The 27,254-nt window shown below is 44.7% G+C and overlaps 1 protein-coding gene across 1 annotated transcript; it reads left to right on the top strand.

The window, feature by feature from the left end:
* The first annotated feature begins 6,075 nt into the window (after positions 1–6,075).
* LOC138492980 (octapeptide-repeat protein T2-like) lies at positions 6,076–6,582 on the top strand. Its single transcript, XM_069620251.1, has one exon. It carries the CDS (start codon positions 6,076–6,078, stop codon positions 6,580–6,582), a length of 507 nt encoding a protein of 168 aa, XP_069476352.1.
* Positions 6,583–27,254: the final 20,672 nt, after the last annotated feature.

The following is a 27,254-nucleotide window of genomic DNA, read 5'->3' as shown; positions in this document are numbered from 1 at the left end:
GGTGATTGTTTCAAATCCACATTAGTCAAGCCATCCGGGCCTGGCGCTCTCGATGATTTAAGTTTATTGATGGCTATTTCAATGTCGACAACATTGGCAACGTCACCCAAGTTGTTATATCTGCCTTTTCTTCTGTTGCTCGTGTTTTTGGAAGCTCAAATTGGGCCGTTAGGTATGTTTTCCATTTTGTCTCGGTGACCGTGTTTACAATTTATATGGGTCTTGGCGGATTTGCTGATTTAATTATTGCCCAGAAGTCACTTGATTTTTTTGTGCTGAGACTTCTCAACATTTTTTCAGCGTCTTGTTGGTATAAGAGTAGTCTATGCTGTTTTAGCCACTGATTATAAGCCATTGCCTCCGTACGCCATTTTTCCCAAGCTTCTTGTTTATTTGTTTTTTTTGCGATTTTCCTCCATCTCCTCACCACTTTTCTTTTTTCAACAACCAATCTATCATAGACATGGATTGGACCTGCCTCTTTCCTCGGCTGTCCTACCACGGCTTTTCTGTATGGAATAAGTAGAGGTAGGTAATTTGGTCGCTTGGCGAGAACTTGGATCTTGGCAGCGTCGGGGAGTTCGTATTTCGCCGTTATCCTTATGACATCTTCTTCCGACAAACGTACCCTTGATTGTTGGTTATTTGACTCTACATTGTATTTATATGATGGTCTCTGCAATTGTTTTCCTAGCCATGTGCAGGTCAGAAGATTGTGGTCACTGTGCGTGGTTCTTTGCACTTTGTACTCTTGGATCCTAGGTAATAGGCCACTTGACACGTAGATATAATCCAAAGTGGCTTTATGATTCAAATGCTCCCATGTCGGAATATTCATTTGTTTCGCGAACACTGAAGCGATGTTGAGTAGGTTTCTTGGTTTGGTCACCGCCCCCAAGCTTTACCTCAGGTCCGTGTCGCTCCTTGTGACCCACAACCCTTGATTTCCTCATTCAGTTGGTTACAGTCTGCATTCAGGTCTCCACACACGATGACATCAAAGTTCTTATACTCAGCGTAGATCTAATATTTCCGCCATTTTTGTACAGTAAGCTTTTGTTGTCGTTCGTTGCGGATTCCAGTATGTATTTATTATGATGAGTTGCATGATGTAATCCTTCTTCATCACGTCAGTTTGATCGGTCCATGATGTCAGAGTGACCAGCATCTCATATGATTCATGTAGCTTTGTCGGTGCAGCCAAGCCTGAGCCCATTTTTATTGCTGTCAAGAGACCTGACGATGGACGGCCTAACAGGCCCTTACATGCCGGTGATATTTCGACTACAAACCCGTCTAGGCTCGGTTTGTCTTGTAGCCAGGTCTCTTGTAAACATATGATGTCCAGTATACCTAGATCGACGTCTCCCGATCTAGTTAAATGGGCATGACCCCTAGTATTCCACGATCCCAAGATAAAACTTTTCTTGCTTTCTTCGTGCACAGAGTTAGAATGTCTGTTGCTCATGGTTTTCGGGGTCAATTTTGGTTGCTAGTTCTCTGTTTTTAGATTCAAGCCATGCCCATGGGCCCAGCCTACTGGCATATTCTTTGTTTGCACTGGGGTTGCGTTGGAACACCTCTCGTTTCAGTGACTGTGTGAGGTTAACTTTGGACTGTACTGCCGGTATTTTTGCGAGTCTTCCCCTCCTGGTCGCGACCTGTTTTTGTCAGGGACTGTTTCCCATCGTTCATTTCTTAATTGCAGATTGTATCCTTTCTTCTCATAACTTGTCCATCTCTGGCGAGGCTTTTGGACATCTAGTCGAGCGTACTCTCTCTCGCGGTCATTTGTCTTTTCACCCTGCCATTTACCTATCCGGTTAGCTCGATAACGCTCTTCTGTTCTCGATGTGAAACGATATTGTCTTTCTTCCCGGTCATTGTGGCAGTGTCCTTTCTTCTCACTTGGGGTTTCTCGTGTTATTTCTGTCAGCCAAAAACCATATTGCGCCATTTCTCTCACAGCGCTTTCGTCTATATGCTGCAGTCTTGTAGCCTTGACATGAATATAAGCCTTTGCAATCTTTCCTCTGTGATATGGTTCCACTAACTTAATGTCTCCTGATTTTATACTTTTCAGTGCGTTCATTTTACTCATTAACTTTAGGATGGACTTCCTGTTGAGGATCATATAACCTGCTCTTGCATCTATTTGTTCGACTTTAAATATGCGTTTCTCTTTTTCTGATTTTGTGATTTTTTTTCTTCGGTGGTCATCTGCACTTTTAGGCTCCCCTTTCCACTGTGGCGTTTCCTGCCAGCTTGGTCCTTGCCCGCTTGGTTTCAGGTCTGCCTCACTTCTATGTCTCTTCATTTTCTGTTCCGTGGGTGATGTTATCTCTAGGATCTCCGCTGCTTCCTGATTTTCCATTCTTTTTTGGGGTTTTGGGTTGTCTATGATGCTTATTTCTTGATCTTGTGTTTTTTTTATTTTATCTGTGGATCAGTGCTGCACACCTAATTCTCTACATTAGTGGGGATGGTCTCCCAATGTTGCGACAGATTCATCAAGTTTATGTCACTCATGAAATCTTCTACAGATCTTGGTGAACTCTTCATCTCCTCCCTGTTTTTGGATCTCGGTGTGATTTCTTGCATTTCCTTGTTTTTCTTTAATTTTTTTTCATTTGTCCTAGATGATTCCTGCTGACTTCCCTTCTCCCCTTGCATCAACTTCTGAAGCGGGTCTTTGTTTGTTAATTTTAATACCACTGAGGATTTTCTAGCTGGTTGATTTAACAAGTCCGATTTGATTGGGTATAGGTGGGTCAGTTTCGATGAGTCACCATTCGCTTCCTTTAACTCTCGCCGTGACTCTAGTGTATCAGCAATTTCTCCAGTCTGACTTCGGGGTTGGTTACTTTTGTCTCTAGCGGTCTCTTTCACCTTCACTGCTTGTAGGAGCTCTACTTGTTTTTTTAGGTCCTCTACTTCTTTTTCCCAGCCTTTCTGATGTCGGCTGTTCCTTTCTTCTAATGCTGTGATGAAACCTTCTATGTGGTTCATTTTTGTGGTCAAAGTTTCCAAGATCGATGTGTTATCTTGAATTCCCTCTTTTATACCCTCATACAGTTTACAAAATGGGGCTAAAGCAATCGTCATGGCAGACATGATGGTTAGCATATCAGGTTTTTTGCTTGGTGAATCTTTTTGTGTTGAGTAGCTATTTCGCTTAACCGTCTATTTTTTGGTGATTTCGGCGTACTCCCTGCTTTTCCAAGTGTTGAGATTGCTTTGATGAACAAGCTGTCGCTAGACCGGGTGCCTTTGTGCCCCCCCTCTGTCATTGTTCGTATAGGATGCGTTTGGAGCCTTTGCTATGTTGGTTCATACCATGATGCTCCCTTAATTTAACTGGGGTGCCTAATTGTTGGCCTGAGTTCAGAAGGATTTTTGTCCAGTCCAGATGAGAGTCATTAGGACGGAGATCTTTTAGTCGAACCATCTGTTTAGGTTGGACATTTCCCTCTCGAGGTATTTGATCTTGCGGAATTGGTAACACATTCTGCTGCTTTGGGGGATACGTTACCAGGACCTTCTCATGTCTTTGATGAACATCTTTATTCCTTGATAGGCTCTCTGGCCCTTGTATGGCCATGTCCTGTTGTTCTTTCAAGGAGCTCTGCCTCCGAATTTCTTCTCTTTCCTCTCTTTGCAGTCGGATTGCTTTTGCCACATTTTTTTTTCCAATAGGATCTGTGACAGACCCACTTCCGGGGGGCCTTTATTCCCTTCTTGGACCCCCTCCATATCCGTTTTCCGATATTTATTCGCTGGAGTACTCTCTTGAACGGCTTCTAAGATTTCTGCATCCGACAATTCATTGTCCGAGTCTAATTTTCTTTTCTGATGGTTAAAACAGAATGCTTTTAAAGATCCTCACAGCATAGGAGATGGCAGCCATTTCTGCTGTGTTTCTTTTCTGTGGTTTCTGACTCCTATTCACTGCTGCCGCTTTTGTTTTTACTGGTTTTAAACTACCATTCTCTTGTTTGTTCTTCGATGTTTTTGATGTACTAATCTTTCTTGGTTTTTCATTTGATTCGTTATTTTGTTGACATTTTTTCTTTTTTTCATTTTTGGCGAAGACGTCTTTCTCTCCGAGTCTGAGTCTGTCTCTGAGATTAAATTTTCACTTTCCTTCATACCTTCTTCTTTTCCACTGTCCTCACTGTCATGTATGGTAACCATGTTGTTAGTATGCTGGTTTGGTTTGTAGCCTCTAGGGTTAAGTCCATCCTGTGTGGAACTTTCTTTTATACATGGCTCCTCTGCAGAACCGGGCTCCGTATGTACCATAGCCCGAATTGACATTTCATTTTCCTTCTCGTTCTTGCCTTCCCTACGGTTCCTGCCAACCCTTTCTTGGGCTACTTTACCCCTGTTTCAGGACCTATTGTCGGGCTCTCTGTTGTTTTTGTAACCATATCTGCTCTATCCCGTTCTTCGGGACTACTCGGCACACTTCGGCAGCACTCGTGGGCAGGCCCCTCCTCGCTCTATCTCCGCGACGGGCTTCCTCCGTGCTGTGCCAATTCAGGAGAGCCGGGAGAGCCGGCGAGGAGCTCTGTTGCCGGCTCTCTTCCGCTTCTGATTTCCGGTGCCTCGACGTTGCCGCGCACCCGCTGAGGGGCCGTCAGAGGCCGCCCTTCGACCGCCTCTGCCGGCAACCCACTCGCCATGCCGGTGGTACGCGAGGCGCTGCACGCATCGTGGTCAGGTGAGTCACTATTCTTGCCGCTTGGTTCTGCTTGTATGTCTTGTGTAGCTTTAACTTGTGCTTGATATGGGAGGGCTGGTAGGTTCGATACCTCCTCTATATTCTCCATGTCCTCTGGCTGAGTCCTGAGTGCTTGGGACTCTACACAAGGTTCCTGAAATACATCGTCACTGGTGGAAGTCTTTTTTCTCAACCTCTTAACTGGAGTTTTGTCACTCCTTAGACGACGACGACTTTTGTCCGCGTCTGCGTCGGCGACTACCTCTTCAGATCGCTCCTTACTGGCGCCTTTCCTCTCCTGGTGGACTAAGAGCCTCGAGGGTTTCAGAGTCGTGTCCATGTCTCCCTTGGCTCCCGCGGACTCCTGCAGACTCAACTCTCCTCACCAACTCCGCTCACCGCTCCGCTCTGGGGGGGGGGTTAAGAGTCCTCCCACACACGGGTTCAGTAGTAGACAGGGGAGAGAGACTGCACAGCGACTCCTGCAGACTCAACTCTCCTCACCAACTCCGCTCACCGCTCCCCTCTGGGGGGGGTTTAAGAGTCCTCTCACACACTGATTCAGTAGTAGACAGGGGAGAGAGACTGCACAGCGACTCCTGCAGACTCAACTCTCCTCACCAACTCCGCTCACCGCTCCCCTCTGGGGGGGGTTTAAGAGTCCTCTCACACACTGGTTCAGTAGTAGACAGGGGAGAGAGACTGCACAGCGACTCCTCCAGACTCAACTCTCCTCACCACCTGCCTCTGTTGTAAAATGGGAACTGAACTGGTGTGAATTTCTATTCTACTCTTTGGATTGCTCATTACTCCTCTGAAGTCCAGAGGACCAAGGGTGATGTAATCTTGGCGAAATCTTCAATAAAGCGCTGGAAAAATCTTCAATAAAGCGCTATCTTGAAAGGGGCCCCTAGGGGACCCTGTGTCAGACTCAGCTGTAGCCGGCTGTATATCAGTAATGTCCAAATCCACCTCCCCTTCCTCCTCACCTGTTTCTTCGGGGGAGATCCTGCGTTGATGGGGTCTTCTGGTGATCTTCTTCTTTTTCGTGAAGAGAAACGGTCTTCCGCGGTAGGAAGTCACCCTGATTCCCTGAAAAACAGGGAAGCCGGGGACCCCTCTTCCGCAGAAACCAAACGAAGAGGAAAAAAAGCCAAAGCTTAAAAAAAAAACTCTTCTGGCGGTATGTAGCACCGATGTGTGGTGAGGTAAGATGTTCCAGGACCGAGAAGATCAGAGGCGTGGAATTGGTTGGATCAAGCCTCAGATTAAAAGTCTGAAGAGAGCAGCTGACAAACGGAACCAGAACTGCAGCGGAGGAAACTCCAGTGAAGAAGGTAAGCACCAGGAAGATGTCGGTAGCGATCCGAGAAGCGGAAACGCTAACAGCAGCGGAAGAAACTCCAGAGGAAAAGGTAAGCACCTGGAAGATGTCGGTAGCGATCCGAGGAGCGGAGACGCTAGCTGCAGCGGAGGAAACTCAAGAGGAAAAGGAAAGCACCTGGAGGAAGCCGGTAGCGATCCGAGGAGCAGAGCCGCTACCAGAGAAAAAACAAAAAGGGCAGGAAAAACACAGAGAGGAGAGGGAAAATATCCTAGGAGGGAAAACGGGGAAGCCAGCAGGAAGAGAACGGGAAAGAGAGAGAGGGAGAAACAGAAAAGGAGAAAAAGGAAATAAGGAAAACAGGCGGAAAGAAAGCCGCCTAAAGAGATCACTGGAAGCGGAACGTAGTGAGAAAAGCTTAGCTCCAAAAAGCAGAGAGCGGGGAACCAGGAAGCAGGAAACTAAGAGGAGCACGGCAACAACAGGTAGCAAAGTTGCAACGTTCCGAACCGGAAACAGGGGCGGGACTAAATAGAGAAGGAGACAGGACAAAAGACTAGAGCGATAACCAGGAAGCAAAAGCTTGAATGGAACATTCTAATGGCGGTGCCAGCGCCAGCCCTTCCAAAGCCGCCAATCGCGCTTGCGGGTCGGCGGGGGTGTGACACCCTGACGTCTATGGAAACAAGGCGGGTCACCACACACGATAGAGACGCCAGACACGAGGTTGTATTCCCAAAGCTAGGGTTTTATTGCAAAGCAAAAGTCTCAGTTGGCCAACTTGGTCTCACGCCTCGCGACGTGTATCTCTAGACCTCGAGGGATGCAAGAGAGTGAATTACGTACAACAGTTACATATATACAAAATGCATATCAAACAATCAGCTATGACATGTTTAACAACCCCCCTTTATTGGGTTTCTTTGAACTTGGTGTGATGATGGCCATCTCCGACCCCTATGACACCTTCAAACATCTATTCTAGTAACAATTTGCAATTTGTGAGTGCGAAGGCATCTTTCGGTTATTGAATAGAACACGGCGCTTCTGTTCTTGGAAGCGAACTACATACAGGGGGAGTTGCATTCCGGACCTTGCTATCTATGAGGTGCTATTCGCGTCCTGGGAGCCGACATGCTCTAGCGGGCTCAGCAAAGGGGGGCCGTTAGAAAAGCATAATTCAAGCCTTTAGCAGTATTATTCTAACATATTCTACCATGTAACGAGACTGGCTGGCAGCTGTGAAATGATTAAATGCCCTGCAGCTCTTCTTCAAGGCTACATTCGGTAGGGAGCCGGGCATTCTTCCTGGCGCTGCCTACGTTTGTGTTTCAGCGAACTCTTGTTATCCTCACGGCCCTGGGGCCTTGTCCTTTTCACATACAGACAACAATGTTCCACAGTCGAGCAGTGTAAGCGGAAAATATACTGCGAAGCAATAGGAACAGAAAGCAATGAGCAATGGTTAGAAAACAAAATGGCGATTCTTGTTACATCAAAATGGCCGTTCATTGGCAAACTCGAAAACCTATATTCTGTCATATCGTGCATGAGACGGTTGATCCACGGCCACCAAAATGCGTTTGCAGTCTCAAAGTAGAGGTATCCATATTTCTAGACTGACAAACCCTCCTTTGGACGTATGCCAAACGTCTCATCTATTTATTGAAACCTCCTCTAGTGATGATGAATTTGAAGTACTTATATCTGAGTCTTGCTTGCTATCGTGGACATCATTGTCTTCATCAATATCTATTGCCATCAACTCTTTCACTGCTCTCATCTCATTTGGGTCTGGGCTAGTTCGATCATGAGGTTGTTTTTTCTTTGTTATCATATGCATGCATCATTCCGTACATCCCTCGGTTACCTCTGCGCAAACTATGGGTAAACAATGTATACAACAACAGCACGTTAGGAATATTCCGAACACCACTACTAATATTGAGATCAACTTCCATCCCCAAGATCGTAGTATTCCCCAAAACCAAGATCCTATTCCCCAGCTCCCTTCTCCCATGGGGAGTTCAGAGCTTAGAATGTGCATTTTCTTTATTGCTTCAAAGATCATGGGGGAATAGTCATCGACATAAACGCAACATTCGGATCCCACTATTTTGCAAATTCCCCCACGATCAACCAGGATTACATCGAGAGCCATTCTATTTTGCAGCGTCATTAACCTTATTCCTCTTTCTTCCAACGTCATGTTAAATAATATATCTGTTGTGTTTATTGTATTCTGTAGGATTCTGGACAGTTGCCTTATATTATAGGAGTTCACTATCTGTCCTAAGAATGGAATGAATGATTTTGCTACATCAGTTGCTATTAAAACACCTTCGTCAGTCCTCTTGACTCTAGTTCTGGATAATCTGGCCATGGCTGCTGTTTCTAAGAGGAATACTCCTGGGAACAGTAGCCCTAGGTAACATGTACCTCCCCAGTTTCTGGGCAACCAAGGGTATACTTTCTCTACACATATAAAATAAACTGGATCACCTACGTATACTGGTTCTATTTCCCATTTTAGTACCACTGTATTCATACAACCAGTATATGTTCCGACTGAAAAAGAACCTTTCTTTTTTAGATAAAAAGGGACTGATCTTGGGCTATAATTCACTGTGTGTGGGGGAATTGCATCTTTGTTCCCTTCTGTTCTTACACGAAACGTCATTACAGATGTTTTTTCTGGCGGGGACAATCTATCTCGTCTATTTTTGTCGTGTTATCTTCCGTGTACTTTTCCTCGTGGGATCTGGGGCTATTACTTGTGCTTTATGGAAAATGGAACAACCCACAGGCTTCATTATTATCTCCTCAAACTCATTCATGTTGGTTCTGTCTAATTGACCCGTATTACTCTTATTCCACTTCCCATAGAACATTGCACCTAAAGATGCACTACATGCAGAACTTAATGGTAATGGCTGCACATACCACCCTATTCCTTTTCCGCCGGCATGCTGTGGTAAATGGGCTCATACCCAACAATTTGTTTTCTTTAGGATTGCAAGTGTCATGTTCATTATCAGAAGTAAGGTGTTATTTCCAAAACCTTCCCTCTGTTTTTCTTCCATTGGGGGTAGGGTATAAGTGATCACCTCAACCGGGCTTTCAGTAGTGGATATATTAATTATTGGTAAAAACATTTTTAATGGGTGTATTGTTTCTACCCACCATAACATTAGGGCTGTCGATATTGGTGCTACCACGCTCATAAAGCACATTATTATCGTTAGTGTCAGCATACAATTTGTTTTACCATGCGTTTTTCTTAAACTTATAGTTTTATAACTGACTCATTCTCAGCGGTTGTGGTGCAGGAGGAGGCTGGAACCGGTCCCGGCATGTTTCTCGTCGTCCTTCTTCTTCCTTATCACAGTTCGTTGTGGATATCTCTCTTCGTCGCGCTTGCTCTGATGTCTATAAATTCAGTGGAATTCTCACAGTTCAGTTTTTCCTGTCCTTCTTAGCCTGGATTCGATTATTCGTTTTTAGGTGAGATCACTTGTCCCTTCTTATACTGCACAGATGACCTTTGATCAGTTATCGCCTCAGTATCATGTGCGCCCAGCTTGTCCGCTCTGGTTCCGGACACATGTACTGTTAATCAAATATCTCACTTGCCATAGTACCATGTGCGCCCAGCTTGTCCGCTCTGGTTCCGGACACATGTACTTTTTATGATCGCACCGAGGAGCCGCGAGTCTTGAATTGTCCGATTTGCACAATTCTCACGCTTCTCTCCTCTACACCCCTGGTTCCTTCTCCGTCCATGAGCTGAACCAGAGGTTGACATAAACACCAAAAAAAAGAATGTGGATCACTTTGTCTTCCGAGGCCGCAGGTTGTATCGCCTTGCTCCTGGTATCATATGATCCGTGAACAGTGCCGGTGCACTTTCAGATTCAGGCTTGAAGTCAACCTGTGGCGCTACTGCGGGTGCTGGTGTGCGCGCTCCAATGATGCAGATCCGTTTTTTGGCGTGCTGGCAAGTGCTGGTGGGCGCCAAAGGGGTACACAATTTGGTTTTGCTGGTATCTGCAAGGCACATTTCACGTCGGTCAGCAGTGATGTCGATTCTGCTGGGCAACGTTGGGGCACTCTTTGCCCTTCCCCCTTTTTGGCAATCGTCTCAGGCTTTGTTTCGAGTTTCACTTCACGTTTTGGCAGATTAGGTGGCTGCTCACTGGCAACAGTTTCTTTCGTTTCTGGGACTGCTCTCTCTTTCCGGTCAGCAGTGTCAGGCAAGACTTTCAGTGCAGTTGGAATCTTTTTGGCATGGGTGGCATGGATCCACGACTTCCTTCCATCCACCCGTATTGCCGTCTGCGTCGCTAAAAGTACTTGATAGGGCCCGCGCCACCTTGGTGCTATGATGACTTTCTTTCAAAGTTTTTAGCAGCACCCAGTCTCCTGGCTCCAGCGCGTGCCCCGGACCGGTATACCGTACTGGTAATGCCTCCTGCACCTGCTGATGAATCAAACGCAATTTCTGCATTAAAAGGCCACAATAAGTACTAAGCACAGGATGTTCTATCTCACGGAGTCGTTTTGGCTGAGGTGCGCACCAAACATTTGCCGGCCTTCCCATTACGATTTCGTACGGGGAGAGCCCAGTTTTAGCCTGTACAGACGTAAGCATGCATAATAGTGCTATTGGTAATGCATCCACCCAACTCAACTTGCTTCCCGCACAAATCTTGCTAATCTTTGATTTAAGAATCCCGTTGTGCCTCTCCACAAGACCGGCAGAACTCGGATGCCTTGAACTATGGAATCTCTTATCAATCTGGAGACCAGCACATATCTGTAATACCACTGCACCCACAAAATGCGGTCCATTATCAGACCATAGGACCCGGGGCAAGCCAAATCTGGAAAAATACTCCTTCAACATTACTTTTGCCGTAGTCATTGCTGTGCAATCTTTTAAATGATATGCCTCCACCCACTTACTGAATGCACAGATTACCACTAAGACATATTTTAAGTTTTGGCACCTCTCCATATATATATGAAATCAAAATGAACTACCTTAAATGGCATGGAGGGCAGCCCAAAACTGCCTGTTTGAGTCACTGTTCCCTTTCCTACATTGTGTTGTAAACACGTGATACAGTTCTGCACCAACCTCCCTGCATTCTTTTTTATGTTTACATTCTGCCATACTGTAGAAGGGTGCTGTATCATTTTCTTGGCACAGATGTGCGTAGGGCTGTGGGCCATTGTGAACATTGCAGTCACATACGAATTTGGCAAAATCCAGTTTCTAGTTCCCTTGTCCACCCAAAAACCCTCCAAATCAAACTCAGCAGATCCCTCTGCCCATCCCTGTATTTCATCGGCCGTAGCCTTGGCCTGCATTTTTTTGACAGTCGCAACTCCATCTTCTATCATACAGGGTACTTCCTCTGTCTGAACCGTCATCATCTTGGCATTCAAATCAGTGGCAGTTTGTTTCGCAATTCTGTCTGCAAACGCGTTTCCCTCTCCTATTTTGCATGTTACTTTTTTATGTGCCTCGCATTTCACTATTGCTAGGCTCTTTGGAAACGTGAGTGCAGACAGCAATCGTACAATCAAAGGGCCATGTTGAATTCTGGCACCATGTGATGTCAGAAACCCTCTCTCAGCCCAGAGTCGACCAAAGTTATGAACCACTCCAAACGCGTATTGACTATCAGTATATATATTCACTTTATAATTTTCAGAAATCTCACAGGCTCTGGTTACTGCTATTATTTCCGCGGCTTGTGCTGAATTATAGGGGATTCTTTTACTTTCTACAACACTCTCTAGGGTAATGATAGCGTATGCGGCAGTTGTCGTGCCATCTGGTAATTTAAAACATGAGCCGTCACAAAATAACTCTCCATCCGGCTCTTTCTGTGGAATATCACTTAAATCAACTCTTACCTTGGTTTCTTCCTCAGTGACCATTAAGCAATCGTGGGGGGGGGGTGTTTCATTCTTCCCAATTTCTTTTATGCTTAGTGGCATTAATTCTGCTGGATTCAAAGCGTTACACCTCATAATTTGTATATGGGGCACGAACAAGATAATTTCATATCTTGTCAATCTAGCAGAGGTGAGGTGTTGCGTCTGTGTCCTATTTAATAGAACGTCTATGGCATGTGGCACCATCAGAATTAAAGTGTGCCCCAATACTATCCCTTCCGTTTGTTTCACTGACGCAGCAGCCGCCGCGACAGATCGCAAACATCGTGGTAGTGCGCGCACTACAGGGTCCAGCGCAGAAGAAAAATAGCCACACGGCCTATTTCTTCCACCTTGTTCCTGTGTCAAAACCGCCAATGCACATCCTTCACTTTCACACACAAATAGTCTAAAAATGTTCTTATAGTTCGGCGTACTTAAAACTGGAGCCGAGCATAATGCAGTTTTCAATCCATCAAACGCTCTCTGACATTCCTCATCCCACTGCAAAGGCATAACCGCATCTTTTCTAGTCAAATTCACTAATGGTTTCACAATTAACGCAAAATTACCAATCCATTGTTGGCAATATGAAGCCATGCCTATTATGGCTCTGACTCCTTTTTGTGTCTTTGGAATAGGCATACAAGAAATGCTTTCTATGCGTTCTGGCGTTAGTCTTCTCCCTCCTTTCGAAAGTAGGTAGCCCAAATAAGCCACCTCCTTTCGATTATACTGAAACTTCTTCAAACTAGCTTTATGGCCATGTGCCGCTAGGTGTGACAGAAGTAATACAGTGCTTTCTTTACAAATCTCCTCTGTGTCTGCAGCTAGCAATAAATCGTCTATGTAATGCAAAAGTACACAACCCACGGGTAATTCCAGCATGTCTAGCTGCTCTTTTAATGCTCTACTCTAAATACTTGGATTTTCCGTATAACCTTGTGGAATCCGCGTAAATGTAAATGATCGTCCTCCTAATGTGAACGCGAACAAATATCTACTGTCCTTGTCCACTGGAATACTAAAGAATGCGTTTTTCAAATCTATTACACTAAAATATTCTGCTGAAACAGGTATCATTGTCAATATTGTAGTGACGTCTGGCGCTAGAGGAAATTGCAGATCTACTACTTTATTCAATGCGCATAGATCAATTATGAAACGGTATGGTATCTCATTTCCTCCTTTTCTATAAACCGGAAGAATCGGGTTGTTGCATGTACTGCCTGTGATTTCCTCTATTACCCCTAATTTCACCAAATCGGTAACAATACTCTTCAATCCTTTCTCACCTTCAACCGAAATTTTGTATTGGGGTATTCGCGGTAGGGTAACACTTTCTTTCAAAATAATCTTTACTGGCTCTATCTTTAAACATCCCACATCGTTGTCATGCATTTCCCATATACAGGTTGGTACTTTACTTAGTTCCGCTGGTAACGCTTCGGACATGAATTCTGACACAGGGGCATCGTGTGGCTATATCGTTAGAAACACTCCGTCTGCCGTGCAATGTATAACAGAACCTAGTTTTTTCAACAAATTTAATCCCAACAAATTTTCTCCACAATTTTCTGTTAGAAGGAAAGGACAATGTTCGGTAAATGGTCCTATGGTAACTGGGACTGGTTTGGACACTGGGTTTATGACTGGTGTACCTGGAACCCTACGGAAATATTCTTTTGCCCTGACAGTGGTATATTCGGAACCAAGTGATGGTCTATTGAACACTTCTGTGCTCATGTATCTACAAGAAAGCGGTGCTCCTCATTCCTGACTCTCATTTCTACGTAGGGTCCTCTCTGATTCATGGGAATAGACACTGGTTCCGACCCCTGTCCTGGGCTGTCCTATTGGGGAAATAACACATCGTCCGATGTGTAATCATTACTATTATTGTAATACGTGTTTGGTTGTGTATCGAAAACATTTCCACTCTTCCCTCTATTTCCCCCACTCTGATTTCCATATTGTTGATTTTGCTGTCCCTGACTCTGGTTTGGGGCATTTTGGTTTTGGCCTTGGTTTTGATTACCTCCGTTATTATGATGCTGCTGCATACTATTCCTATTTGGTCCATTCGCTCCTGGGTGTCCTTTATGCTGTCTCCTCTGACCAGACCCATTTCTATTCTGTAGATGCGGGCATTGTGCTCGCCAATGTCCTTCCTCTTTAAAATATGCACACTGATTCGGCCCCACTGTTCCCCCTTGCATATTCGAACTACTCCTTCCTTGTGCGTTCCCTCGCCCTCTATTATGTCCTACTACTTGCTGCATTAGTACTCGTGTCTTTAGATTTACCCTATCCCTCTCTTCTTTTTCTTTTCCTGCAGTCACTCTGCGCTCATAATATTGGGCCATATGCAATACTTCGCCCAACGTTTTTACTTGCCATGCACTCTCTGATGTCATTATTAGATCCTGAATTGGAAGTTTTAACCCCCTCACATATTTGTCAACAAATAACCTCTTTCCTGCTTCTGAACCCACATCCTGCCCGCTGAAGTCTGTGAATACTTCTTCACATCTATTAAAAAAATCTGTAGCCAACTCATCTTTGCCTTGTACACATGCAGTCAATTTGTCCCATTGGATTCTTTTCTCTGGGACAAATGTTTTTAACTTCTGTACTATACGTGCTGGTAATGCCACCAGGTTCGGTCCTGGTGTTCCTCCAACCGCTTTATTTCTATCTTCTATTATCAAGTCCGCCCATGTGGCGCCAAAGGACGTTGTGTCATCTACCTTCCTTATTTGTTTCCATATGTCTGCTGGCAGGATCACCGGGAATATTAGGTCTATATCACCCATGGTAAGCACGGATGACTGTAGGCAGGACTCCACTTCCTTGTAAAACCCTGCAGGATTCTTTCTTATATCAGGAATTGTCTGCTTTATGTTGTTCACCTCCTGTCTGGAAAAGGGGACATGCACATATTGGGCGGTGTAATGGGCTGGTGTCACCTGCGCCGCCACACCGCCCACTGAGGGAACCTCCACTTTGGGTACAAAGGTAGGTGGGACCTCTCTCATAGGAAATGCCCCACTTACCGTCCCTCCCCCTTCTCTTAGATGTAACAATATTCCCAGATCCAATGATAGGGCTGTTTCTCCTGTCCCTCGCTCTAGTGCTCTTCTATATACTGCCATTATTTCGGGTGGGCTGGCCTTATCGTTTTTTATATCTTTATCTAATAAATGTTCAACCATCGATTGTAGCGCTTTTCTTTTCATAGGCATGGAATATTCATCAAATATCTTGTGTATCTCCATTGTGGGAATACTAGGATCTGACATCCATCTAAACGCTTCTCGCATACATACTTTTAACTTGTCGCCCCTTTGTACTGATGACATCGAATGTCGTTGTTGTATATATGGCTCTACAGTTTCCTTTCTATTTCTCCCGATAGCTCTACTCCTGTACCCAGGTGCAGTAAACATTTCGGCATAGTCATTATTTAATTCATCTTTAAGCTCAAAAAGTCTATACACATGTTCTCTCACTTCTTCATCCCTCTCCCTACAGCGTGCTAATGCATTCAAATCTAACAATCGCTGCGGTGGTAATTTCCCAATTAGCTGTTTCCATTTCTTCACCAAATATTCACCCATGCATTCCAACACTACCTGTCTTTCGTTGCTTCTACGAAAGTCATATATCGAAGCCAATGTTGCCGCCCCATCATTCCTGTCTATATACATCTCTGCCTGTTGCTGCAATTCCACCTTCCTTTCTTTGCTGATTGCACTGCGGGTTACCCTCGTGCACTCCCGTTGGTCAGTCCCGCCTCTTGCCCCCGCGGTTTCAACTTCAACCCCAGGAGGAACGGACGGTACTGAGTCTGTGTCTAAGGCGGGAGGTGCGGATGGGACAATGGGAACAGCGAGTGTCTGTTGTGGGCCTGGTTGGCTAGTAGGAAATGATACGTGCGCGGTCTGTGGCTGTTGGAGGGCTTGAGCTACCGGAGGAGGAGCTTGGGCTACGGGCGGGGTCTGGGCAATAGCTACTGTCGTGTCTGGTCTTACTTCTGATCTTGGACCTTGTTTTGTATGGGTCAATATAGTTTCTATCAATTCATCTGCCATGTGTAATTCTCGCTGTGGGTATATCTTTTCTATATTCAACTGGTCACGCCTACCTGCCCTTCGTAGTCTCTCAGTCCACTCCTCCTCTTCTTTTTCTTCCGCTACCTCACCTTTTGATTTATGCCTGCGCTCATGCTTTGCTCTGCTTTTAAATCGGAGCATTGCTTCCTTTCTCTATTCTTTAATAGTCTCAAATGCTGCAGGACGCGCTTTCTTTCTTATCAACACCCTTTCCAAGTTATCTATCCTCGCCATCTCAAAACTACCATTAATCGGCCACTGATGGTCTTGTTGCTTTCTGGTTTGCCTATGCCAAGTCTCATAGAATATTATCACACCCACTCGATACTTCACATACATCTCATACGCCGGCGTTCCCCCAGGTGGTACAATTTGTCAATTTTCCAAAGATTGTCTACCACAGTGGAAAAACCCCACTAGGGTGGACAATACCCCAGGCATGTTTCAACCTTCCAAAGACTGATATGCAAATGGATATTTCCCATCTGTGAAGGTACAGTGAGCAAAAAGCAATGGCTGCAAACTCTCAATGTGGTTAATAACCATTGAACAGGTTATCATGCCGTGTTCTTTCGAGAGAGGGGCGCCTGCTACCTTTTTTGTATGTTTCAACCTTCCCCCTGGTTAATCAACCTTACCTGGGGCTTTTGATTTTGCAAGTCAACTCTCAACCAATATCAGGATCCTTTGAATCGGGGAATGACTCACCTGATAAATCAAGTCGTCTGTATACTGACGCACCAAAGGACGTCGTGTCTGCGTTTCTTGGCTTCCGCCTCGTTTCGGGACCCTTGCCTCCTTGTTCTCTAGCCAGGCACGTCGATCAGGGATCAGATGTGTGCAGATCTGCAAAGGAGTCTCTGATCACTTTTACAGGGCGCCCCGAACACCTCTTGATCCCGGCTCGATCGTCCCATCCTTGCCGTTCTCTGCCTTTCTCAATTACAACGTTACGCTAAGGAACAAGTGGGGGAGGGTCCCTATTTGAGCGCCATCTTGAAAGCGGCCCCTAGGGGACCCTGACGTCTATGGAAACAAGACGGGTCACCACACACGATAGAGACGCCAGCCACAAGGTTGTATTCCCAAAGCTAGGGTTTTATTGCAAAGCAAAAGTCTCAGTTGGCCAACTCGGTCTCACGCCCCGCAACGTGTATCTCTAGACCTCGAGGGACGCAAGAGAGTTAATTACGTACATCAGTTACATATATACAAAATGCATATCAAACAATCAGCTATGACATGTTTAACACACCCCCCCCTTTATTGGATTTCTTTGAACTTGGTGTGATGATGGACATCTCCGACCACTATGACACCTTCAAACATCTATTCTAGTAACAATTTGCAATTTGTGAGTGCGAAGACATCTTTCGGTTATTGAATAGAACACGGCGCTTCTGTTCTTGGAAGCAAACTACATACGGGGGGGGGAGTTGCATTCCGGACCTTGCTATCTATCAGGTGCTATTTGCGTCCTGGGAGCCAACATGCTCTAGCGGGCTCAGCAAAGGGGGGCCGTTAGAAAAGCATAATTCAAGCCTTTAGCAGTATTATTCTAACATATTCTACCATATAACGAGACTTGCTGGCAGCTGTGAAATGATTAAATGCCCTGCAGCTCTGCTTCAAGGCTACATTCGGGAGGGAGCCAGGCATTCTTCCTGGCGCTGCCTATGTTTGTGTTTCAGCGAACTCTTGTTATCCTCACAGCCCTGCGGCTTTGTCCTTTTCACATACAGACAACAATGTTCCACAGTCGAGCAGTGTAAGCGGAAAATATACTGCAAAGCAATAGGAACAGAGAGCAATGAGCAATGGTTAGAAAACAAAATGGCGATTCTTGTTACATCAAAATGGCCGTTGATTGGCAAACTTGAAAACCTATATTCTGTCGTATCGTGCATGAGACGGTTGGTCCAGGGCCACCAAAATGCGTTTGCGCTCTCAAAGTAGAGGTATCCATATTTTTAGACTGACAATATAAGATGGAAAATCGTAAAAACCTTTGCACCCCCTTAACAGAAGTAGGTGTTTTCTAGTGTAGGACTGCTTCTATCTTGCCTGGATCCATCTGTGAGTACAGTACAACACGTAGACGCTTGATTGAAAGCAGATTTCTTAAGCATACCATGATGCAGCAATTACTCCAAAAACATCCATACATGAATTTGGTGTTATAACAATTTTTTGTTTATATAGTGCTACAGTGCTGCAGGTATCTGAACACTGCAATAACAGTTCCTATTATTATCCTACTGAATGGTACTCAATTTATCAACCTTGGAAGGATGAAAGGCTGAGCTGGCCCTTCCCGGGATTCAAACCTACGTCAGCAGGCTATGCACAGATAGATGTCAGAACGAGTGCTCAACTCGCTGTGCTATCTGACCGGCTTGAGTGTTGAACAAAAAAGACAAAAATGTCATCCAAATATACACAACATAGGAGCTTAGCAGACCTCTAAGAATGTAACAATAGGGTGCTGAAATGCTACTGGGGCTTTGCATAATCCAAACAGCACCATTGAAGGCTGTCGTCCATTCATCACCAGAAAGGATTCTAACCAGATTGTAGTCCCACCATCACCGAGGTCATTCTCAAACAAATCTGGGTCTGACAGTGTTGGTCTAAAAGAAGTGAAGGGGTAGTGGCTATCCATTGCGTATAATGAAGGAATTTAATTTGTGTTTATCGATACACAACCTCAATATTCCGCTTGATTTAGGTTAAAAGGACAGACGCCCCAGAAGGGGAAGTGGAGTGCTGAATAAAGTGCTCCCACCGTTCTTCATCTGCTTGCACCGTCAAGTGATACATGTGCCCATGTGGAACAAGTTTGTCTACCATTACATCTACAGCACAGTCATGTGTGCGGTGCAGAGGCAGTACCTCCAGTACACAAAACACATCTGAGTGCTGGGAACAATGTACTGGTTATTCTTGTTTTTCTGCGAGAGTAGGTCGCATAACAGCAGAAACCAATTGTTACATCACATTGGCTTGCTGAGCCAACCTGCAAATGTTGAGCACAGACCGGAATTTTACTAAGCAAATTAATCTGGGCGTTGTGTATTTAGAGTCATGGTGGTTCACTGTATGATGGGGAAACTAGGTGTATTTATAATATCGAATTGCATTTTTTCAAAGTGACCCGCTCGCCATATCTAAGGGAATACTACACTTTGTGGAATTACAACCCCTGAAGTTAAGGCATTGCCATCTGCAAAACTGATCCTCTCGGCCATGGGTTTTGTTATAAGAGGCTGCGGAATCTAGGCGATCACAGATATATATTTCCCCATCTCCTGCTAAATGGTTAAGTGTAAGTGGAAAGTGATTCACCACCGCCCGACCACTTCCGCTTCCTATGCTCGATCCCTGGCCACTTTTTAGCATTATGAGGGCTCACCAGGCGACAGTGCACCCAAAGGCAAAGGTTCTCCAGGAGCCCCATCTGCCATTCTGCTGGAGTACAGCGTTTTCGTAACGCTCCCATCCGCGTGGGGTGTTCGGTATTGGGAGCAGGAAAGGGATTTTGGTCATTAAAGTGGGGTACCCTCTGCCGGTAGTCTCCTGTTCGCCCCCATGCCCCCTTTAATTCAACTGCTGCTCAATGTGGAGCGCTGCTTCTATGTGGGAAGTTGAGGTCTCCGGACGTGGGATGCCATAGGTCAATACTTATTTTATTTCTTCTTTTAAAACCCGACACAAAATGGCCGAATTGCTACATCATATTAATTAATTTTAGACACTAATCGTTGAAATTGTGCTTTATAAGGCACCAATAGTCTACTTCCCTGCTTTATCTCTAAAAGTTCTGCCTTGGCTAATTATCTGTCTTTTCTCAAATACCATTTTAAGTGTGGTCATTCCAAGAGTCACAATCTTGTAACAACGGCCTATCCTGTAGTATTAGGGGAGTTGTCGAACCTAAGGCATCTTTTGTCAACAAGAACAGCATGAAAGCAATCTCTGATTGACTGGTTTGGAACATAGCGCAATGGTTTGGAAAGTGCACTTTGCATTCTGCTGTGAAGGGCCAGAAGCTTCTAAGTACTCCAGAAACGTCCTCTGGTGGCGGGAAGGTGGAAATGTCCATCTCTGTATGAAGATGGCGGCGGTAGAATCTGCGTCTGTGCTATTCGAGAGCTCGTTCTGCTACTTTAGGGTCTGTCCCACTTCTTGGACCCAGGAACCGAATCTTTGCATGTCAAGATTTGTTCAGCTCTTGTGGTCTTTATTTGCACTTTAAGCGCTTTCAACGAATAGGTTTGTGTCAGGATCCATCTGTAGAGATATATTGTGCTTTATTCTGTAACACTTACAGAAGATAAATAAAAAAAACATTTGATACATTTCATTTGTATAGTGCTAAGCACTGTGAAGCATTTATGTGTTGATCAGAAAATTGTACACTATACAGAGGCAAATGTTTACAATGTAAATCTGTGGTCGGTGGCGCACACAAGCTTTGAACAGGCTGCAGACTACAGAACCCTTCTGTGCTAAGAATACAGATGAAACTTTCTCCATCCCAAATTTGGAACCGAAATCCAAGTTCTAAATGTAGGCATGTCCTCACAAGGCTAGGCTGTGCTTGACGCAGAGCACCAAAGCTTATGATTGGCTAGGAGTGTATGCACACAAATGTCCAGTCTGTACATAAGCAGTTCAGTTGGAGCTACAATCAGGTCCCCACTATGTTGGTCTCCACATAGATGGTCATATGTGCATACACACGCATATATATATATATATATTTTTTTTTTTTCTGTGAAAAATCTTTAGTTAAGGGAGAGGTAAGATAACCTTCAGAACAAAAATGGGGGGAGTGTCCCAGAAACAGCAGTGGAGCAGGACTGCAACTAACCAATAACAATAAAATCCAGACTGCTGATAATCTGATTTCTAAATTATTTTAGAATAATGATTTGAATATAGATTGTATCTTTTACAATATCACGTGGACAACAAATTGGTGGCTGAGTCAGACTCTGAAAGCAATCGAGACTGTGTCATAATAAAAAAAGGAGAACAACATTTATTTTGGTGAGTATTGTGTTTCAAGATTAAACATTTTTTTAAACAAAAACATAAAAATAAATAAATAGAAACAATCTTGCAGTTATTGAACAAGTCTGGAATTAGACAATGAAGCAAGAAAACACAAGACAATAAATCAAAAATAATCATTTGCTAGTGACAGCAAAATAGAAGACAGAATCTGCATCTACCTTGGATGCTGTGGATGAACAACATACGTTTGTGAATAAACACCTCCACTCTAATTCTTAAGTTTTTAATTTTAAGCAAAAAATGAATAATGGAGTGAAAAGAGGCTATTAACTTGTAAATTTTAGATTTTCACTTTACGTGTAGGTGTCTTTGCATAAATATTTTTCAAAACTTAATAATAAACACATGTCGATAGACATCGGGGACACGTTTCGGCAAATGAGCCACCTGTCTGGCAATTAACTCCAAAAGTTGCCTTCCTCAGGGCGATTAGAGATAAGATAACCATCTGAACTCACACCCTTATATGTCCCGCATCATAGCAGGTTTTACCTTATTGTTAAAGGGATGGTCTTTAAAGATGTTTATTTAAAAAATAGATAGGCAACATAAAAAAAAATACTTGCATTCACCGTTTTAAAACTTCCTATGTAAAATTTTGAGCTATTCAAGCTCAAAATTCGCAAAAGCAAGCACATGGGCGCATCCATTTTGTGAAATGGAGGCCTTCCTGTGCTGGCTTTTGCTTTTGAGGCACTAATGAAGGAAAAGCCAGCCAGCTGTAGTAAACAAAGGCTACCGCTGGGTGGCTTTCCCTTCATTAGTGCTGTAGGCGGAGGACGGGGACCGGAGACCAGAGCAGGAAAGCTGCAGCTGAATCTCGGTAAGTGCTATTTATTTTTTTTTTAAAAAATAAGCACTAGCTGCGGTTTTTTTTCTAGGTTTTCCGGGCTGGAGGAGCCCGGAAAACTTAGAAATAAAACCGCAGCTTTAAAAACGTATTTATGTTTGCGGTCGCTTTTGAAGCGACCGCAAACATAAATACAACGTTGTGTTGGAAAACGCTGCGGTTTTTCTTTCCAAGTTTCTCAGGCTCCTCCGGCTCGGAGGAGCCTGAGAAACTCGGAAAGAAAAACCGCCGCGTTTTCCAACACAACTGCGTTGTTTCTGCCTGAATCTGCTTTACCATTTGGGGCTCTCGGGCTCCCCACGGGAGAGCCCGAGAGCCCCAAATGGTAAAGCAGATTCAGGCAGAAACAACGCGGCATTGCGGAAAACAACCGCGTTGTTTCTGCCTGAATCTGCTTTACCATTTGGGGCTCTCGGGCTCCCCACGGGAGAGCCCGAGAGCCCCAAATGGTAAAGCAGATTCAGGCAGAAACAACGCGGCATTGCGGAAAACAACCGCGTTGTTTCTGCCTGAATCTGCTTTCCCATTTGGGGCTCTCGGGCTCCCCGCGGGGAGCCCGAGAGCCCCAAATGGTAAAGCAGATTCAGGCAGAAACAACGCGGCATTGCAAAAAACAACCGCGTTGTTTCTACCTGAATCTGCTTTCCCATTTGGGGCTCTCGGGCTCCCCACCCGAGAGCCCCAAATGTTAAAGCAGATTCAGGCAGAAACAACGCGGCATTGCAGAAAACAACCGCGTTGTTTCTACCTGAATCTGCTTTCCCATTTGGGGCTCTCGGGGAGCCCGAGAGCCCCAAATGGGAAAGCAAATTTAGGCAGACAACGCAGCATTTAGCATTTCCCATTTGGGTCTCTCGGGCTCCCCACGGGGAGCCCGAGAGCCCCAAATGGGAAATCAGCTGCAGGTAGAAACACTACGCGGCATGTAAACACAACTGCGTGTGTTTCTGCCTGCTGTGGCTTTCACTTTGGGTCTCCTGTGCTCCCCTGGGAGCACCGGAGACCCAAAGTGATAGCCACAGCAGGCAGAAACACACGCGGTTGTGTTGGAAAATGCTGCGGTTTTCCTTCCAAGTTTCTCAGGCTCCTCCGAGCCGGAGGAGCCTGAGAAACTTGGAAAGAAGAACCGCAGCGTTTTCCAACACAATAACGTTGTATTTATGTGTGCGGTCGCTTCAAAAGCGACCGCAAACATAAATACAACGTTTTTAAAGCTGCGGTTTTATTTCTAAGTTTTCCGGGCTCCTCCAGCCCGGAAAACTTAGAAAAAAAAACACAGCTAGTGCTTATTTTTTTTAAAAAAAAAAATAGCACTTACCGAGATTCAGCTGCAGCTTTCCTGCTCTGGTCTCCGGTCCCCGTCCTCCGCCTACAGCACTAATGAAGGGAAAGCCACCCAGCGGTAGCCTTTGTTTACTACAGCTGGCTGGCTTTTCCTTCATTAGTGCCGCAAAAGCAAAAGCCAGCACAGGAGGGCCCCCATTTCACAAAATGGATGCGCCCATGTGCTTGCTTTTGCCAATTTTGAGCTTGAATAGCTCAAAATTTTACATAGGAAGTTTTAAAACGGAGAATGCTAGTATTAATTTTTTATGTTGCCTATCTATTTTTTAAATAAAAATGTTTACTAGATCATCCCTTTAATCCTTCCGGTGATGGCATGTTTGTGCTCATGGGCGTAGCAACAGGGGCGACGATTCCGAGTTACGGTGGTCATCACTGCCCACACCCGCTGAAGTGCAAGGGTTTTTGCGATAAAGCATATCAACTTAACGCTTGTTTAACTGCATTTGTTTTCACTGAATTTCAGGCATTTTGTTATGCTATATCTTCTTCAGGGCACACTGGCCGTTGCCTTCAGCTATTGATTCCTTCAGCCATGGCCACTGTACATGTTGCACCAATTATCAAAAAAGAGAGAAGGCCACTGGATGCTGGGTGCCGGCACAAACTATGGGATACTACTTGTAGGTGTGCTGAGAATCCCATGGCCATCCATAATGCTCTTCCCTTTGGAAGGGACTTGTCACATAGAACAATAACATGGCCCTGCCCCTTTAAGAGAGGATCCAAGCAAGTATTGCTTACCCAGAATGCAACCACTTTTGCAATTCATGCTTACGCAAAGGTTGCTACCTGCAGAAGCAGCGAGACCCCTATCTCTCCAAAGCCTTCTTATGTAATATCGATAACACCTGTCCAGCTAAGACTTCGGCCATCTGAAAAACACGTCTATCTTACCCGCCCATGAAAGTAACTGCCGCAGAAAGATTAGAACCTGATAAACCCATTGTCCTATCCGCTCCCTCATCAAACCCTTTGTACGGGTGATCGAGCATTCAGAAACATCTGCCCTGATTACTTGCATTCAGGGCGGAGCTCTGTATGATGCTCCATAGCCCTACAGCCCGTACTCCTGTCTTTAACAGAATGGGATTCTAAAATGGCAGTCTGCCTCAATGAAAACTTGCACCGCTGTTCAGAACACAAAGGCAGACCTAATGAGGCAGTAGGAAGGCACGGGCAATTCAAAACGAACCCACCCGATTCTCAAAATAATGAAGGGAAACAGCTGAATCCAGGTAACCTAAGGTGGATGCTGGATACTAGGCCGTCTTGCTAAGTAACGTGCAAGCGTTTTTACAGTAGTGTGGGAATTTGTAGACCAAGAGAATTGGAGATGAAGGCAGGAGATTAGGCAGAGCAGGAGGAAGGAGTTTGGAGAGAAGGCCACCAGTGACAGAGCGAGAGAGAAAGTGAAAGAGAGAGAGAGCCAGAGAAGAGCGGACAGGCAAAGAATAGTCAGGATGTGGTGATGGGAAACATCCGCAGGAGTGAGGTGGTTGGAGGTAGATCTAAAGGAGCAGGGAAAGGAGTGCAGAGTATGTGGATGGCAGTAACATAAAGGGAGAGGTAAGAAGAGTGGTCAAGGCGTGGTTGATGTTAAATTGAAGGGAGAGGAGCAGAAGTGTGATCACAAGGTTGTTGGATGTAAAATCCAGAGATAGGAGGAGACGTTTGATCAGGAGAAGGTTGGCGAAACGTCAATGAGCAGGTGCAGGAGTGTGTTCAGAAGGAGGTTGGATGTGATATTGGAGGAAGCACATGCTACAGAGGAGGTTTGGAGAGAAATTGAGGAAGAGGAAAGGAGGAACATCGGGAAGTAACTAGAGGGGTACGCTCAGGAGAAGATCAGCGGGAGTTGAAGAGTTGAAGTTGAAGAGAAGGAGTAGACTGTTAGATATGAGGTTGGAGGAGAAGGCTGGAGGAAGGTGAGAGAGGAGCAGTCACACCCTAAGACTGGGAGGTCTGGGTGGAGGGGGGGTGGAGGTGGTAAAATGTCATTGAGGTGGAAAAAGCTGAGAAGCAAGATGATGACACATGGTGTACAGCATAGGCCTCCCCTAGGTACGAGACTGTTACAACACATTTTTTTAAAAATTTTTTTATTTTGTATACAGTTCAGAAGAAAACCTTAACACATTCTTAGTAAAATTTAAAAGATATAAAATGCAAAATAAGATACATTTGCATATCATTAAGAAATTCCAATAACAAATGAATTCATCTAACAACAATCCATACAGAATTCAAAGGAAAGATACATTTGGCATTAGTCGAAGCCTAAGGAGCGATGTACACATCTAGATCCTGTAATCAGCCAAATTGCATGTATAATGTACACAGAATAAACATAAGGAGCATCAACTTTACTTACTTTTACTTAGTTCCTCCAGTAATCTCACATCACTTTCAAATTTCCGCAGTTGCCTATTTACACATTTTCATACTTGTGTTATAGCAATAATCCTGCTACGGCTATAACCAGACAAATAATTCAACCAGAAATACTCATGATTTCGAGTAATAGTGTGCATAAATAGATCTCATAATGGGGGAGGTGGTAAATACATGTCTAGCTGTCTCTATTTCTAGCTTATTACAACAGATACTGGAAGTTCTTTCTTGAACAGGGATTCCAGTCCATGCCCCTCTGATTTCTAATACATCAAGGCGGTTTAGTCTGATATTCATAAACAGCTGCCGCGTTACTAAGGATGGAAGGAGCTTTAGATATTCTTGTGGCTCTTCATAGTTAAAATACATCCTGGAAAAGTTGCATTGGATTTCATACTTGCAACTTTTTCATGGCTGTTAACCCAGTCTAGCTTCTCAGCTACATTTTTCAAGGATTTCAACATTGCACCTTCAATGTATTCCCACCTCGGTGTCCAGCACAGCTTCCTAAAAAAATCCTCATTCATGATTTTAAATTTAGTCATCACTGTGCTAGTGCCATTCTTCAATGGTGAGCGAAGTATCGTCAAAAAAGAATCTGGTGAAGAGAACATGATCTTGAAGAAGGTAAATGAGAACAGTGTTTAGGACATAGAGCCAGGAGCCTAAGACCAGGCAGGTGGAGAAAATAGCCAGACACATCCCGTGAAGAGGTTCATGAGCCCAGCCTCTTGGCTGTAGCACTGGGGCTCATCCCTCTACTATCATTCCCTTTGCCTTTGCCCTGGACTAACATACAAGCACACATTGTGGTGTGCGACCCAGATGAAACAGAAGACCTGGAAGTACAGACCATATAGCCAAGAAAAAGTGTGGGGACAATCAATCCCCCAACACTGTCTGTAAGTGACCGAGATTGGCCAATTTACTCTGCGAATGTACCATTGATTGAGAGTTACTAAACCCAGAACCTTGTGTAAGTCTAAGGAGAAGCTCTGCTGTTATTTGTAATGGAGTATTGTGCAAGAGAGAGCAACCCGTTTATTCCAGTGCTACCTATTTCAGAATAAGTTATCCAGGGATATGAAAAGAGGTCTTGGGATACTTATTTATGTTGGCCCAATGTTGTAGCTGCTCACATTAAACCTTAATTTACCCTAGCCACTTGTCCGTATGGTGTGGCTGGTACTCGGATTTGGGACAATCGCAAATCTTCCATAACACCCTGCTCATAGACAAACTCAGAGGTGTTGCCTTCAGACCGAAATAACAATAACTGCAGGCATTTGCTTCAGCGATCAGAAACATAGGCACAGATGAGTGAACATGGCAAATGTTTTTTTCCAAGTGGATTCCCTCATGATATAATAACAACCAACTTACCAGGAGCAGTAGCCTTAACGATTTCTGCTGCTCCGGTCTCCTGCATGACCTGGGAGCTGATGCACACACCTGACACACTGCTAGCTAGCGGAATGT

The sequence above is a fragment of the Ambystoma mexicanum genome, chromosome 10, assembly GCF_040938575.1.
Source record: "Ambystoma mexicanum isolate Mex_15411 chromosome 10, UKY_AmexF1_1, whole genome shotgun sequence".
Classification (NCBI taxonomy): Eukaryota; Metazoa; Chordata; class Amphibia; order Caudata; family Ambystomatidae; genus Ambystoma; species Ambystoma mexicanum.
The sequence above is the reverse complement of the archived record's forward strand: the minus strand, read 5'-3'. Positions and strand labels throughout refer to the sequence as shown.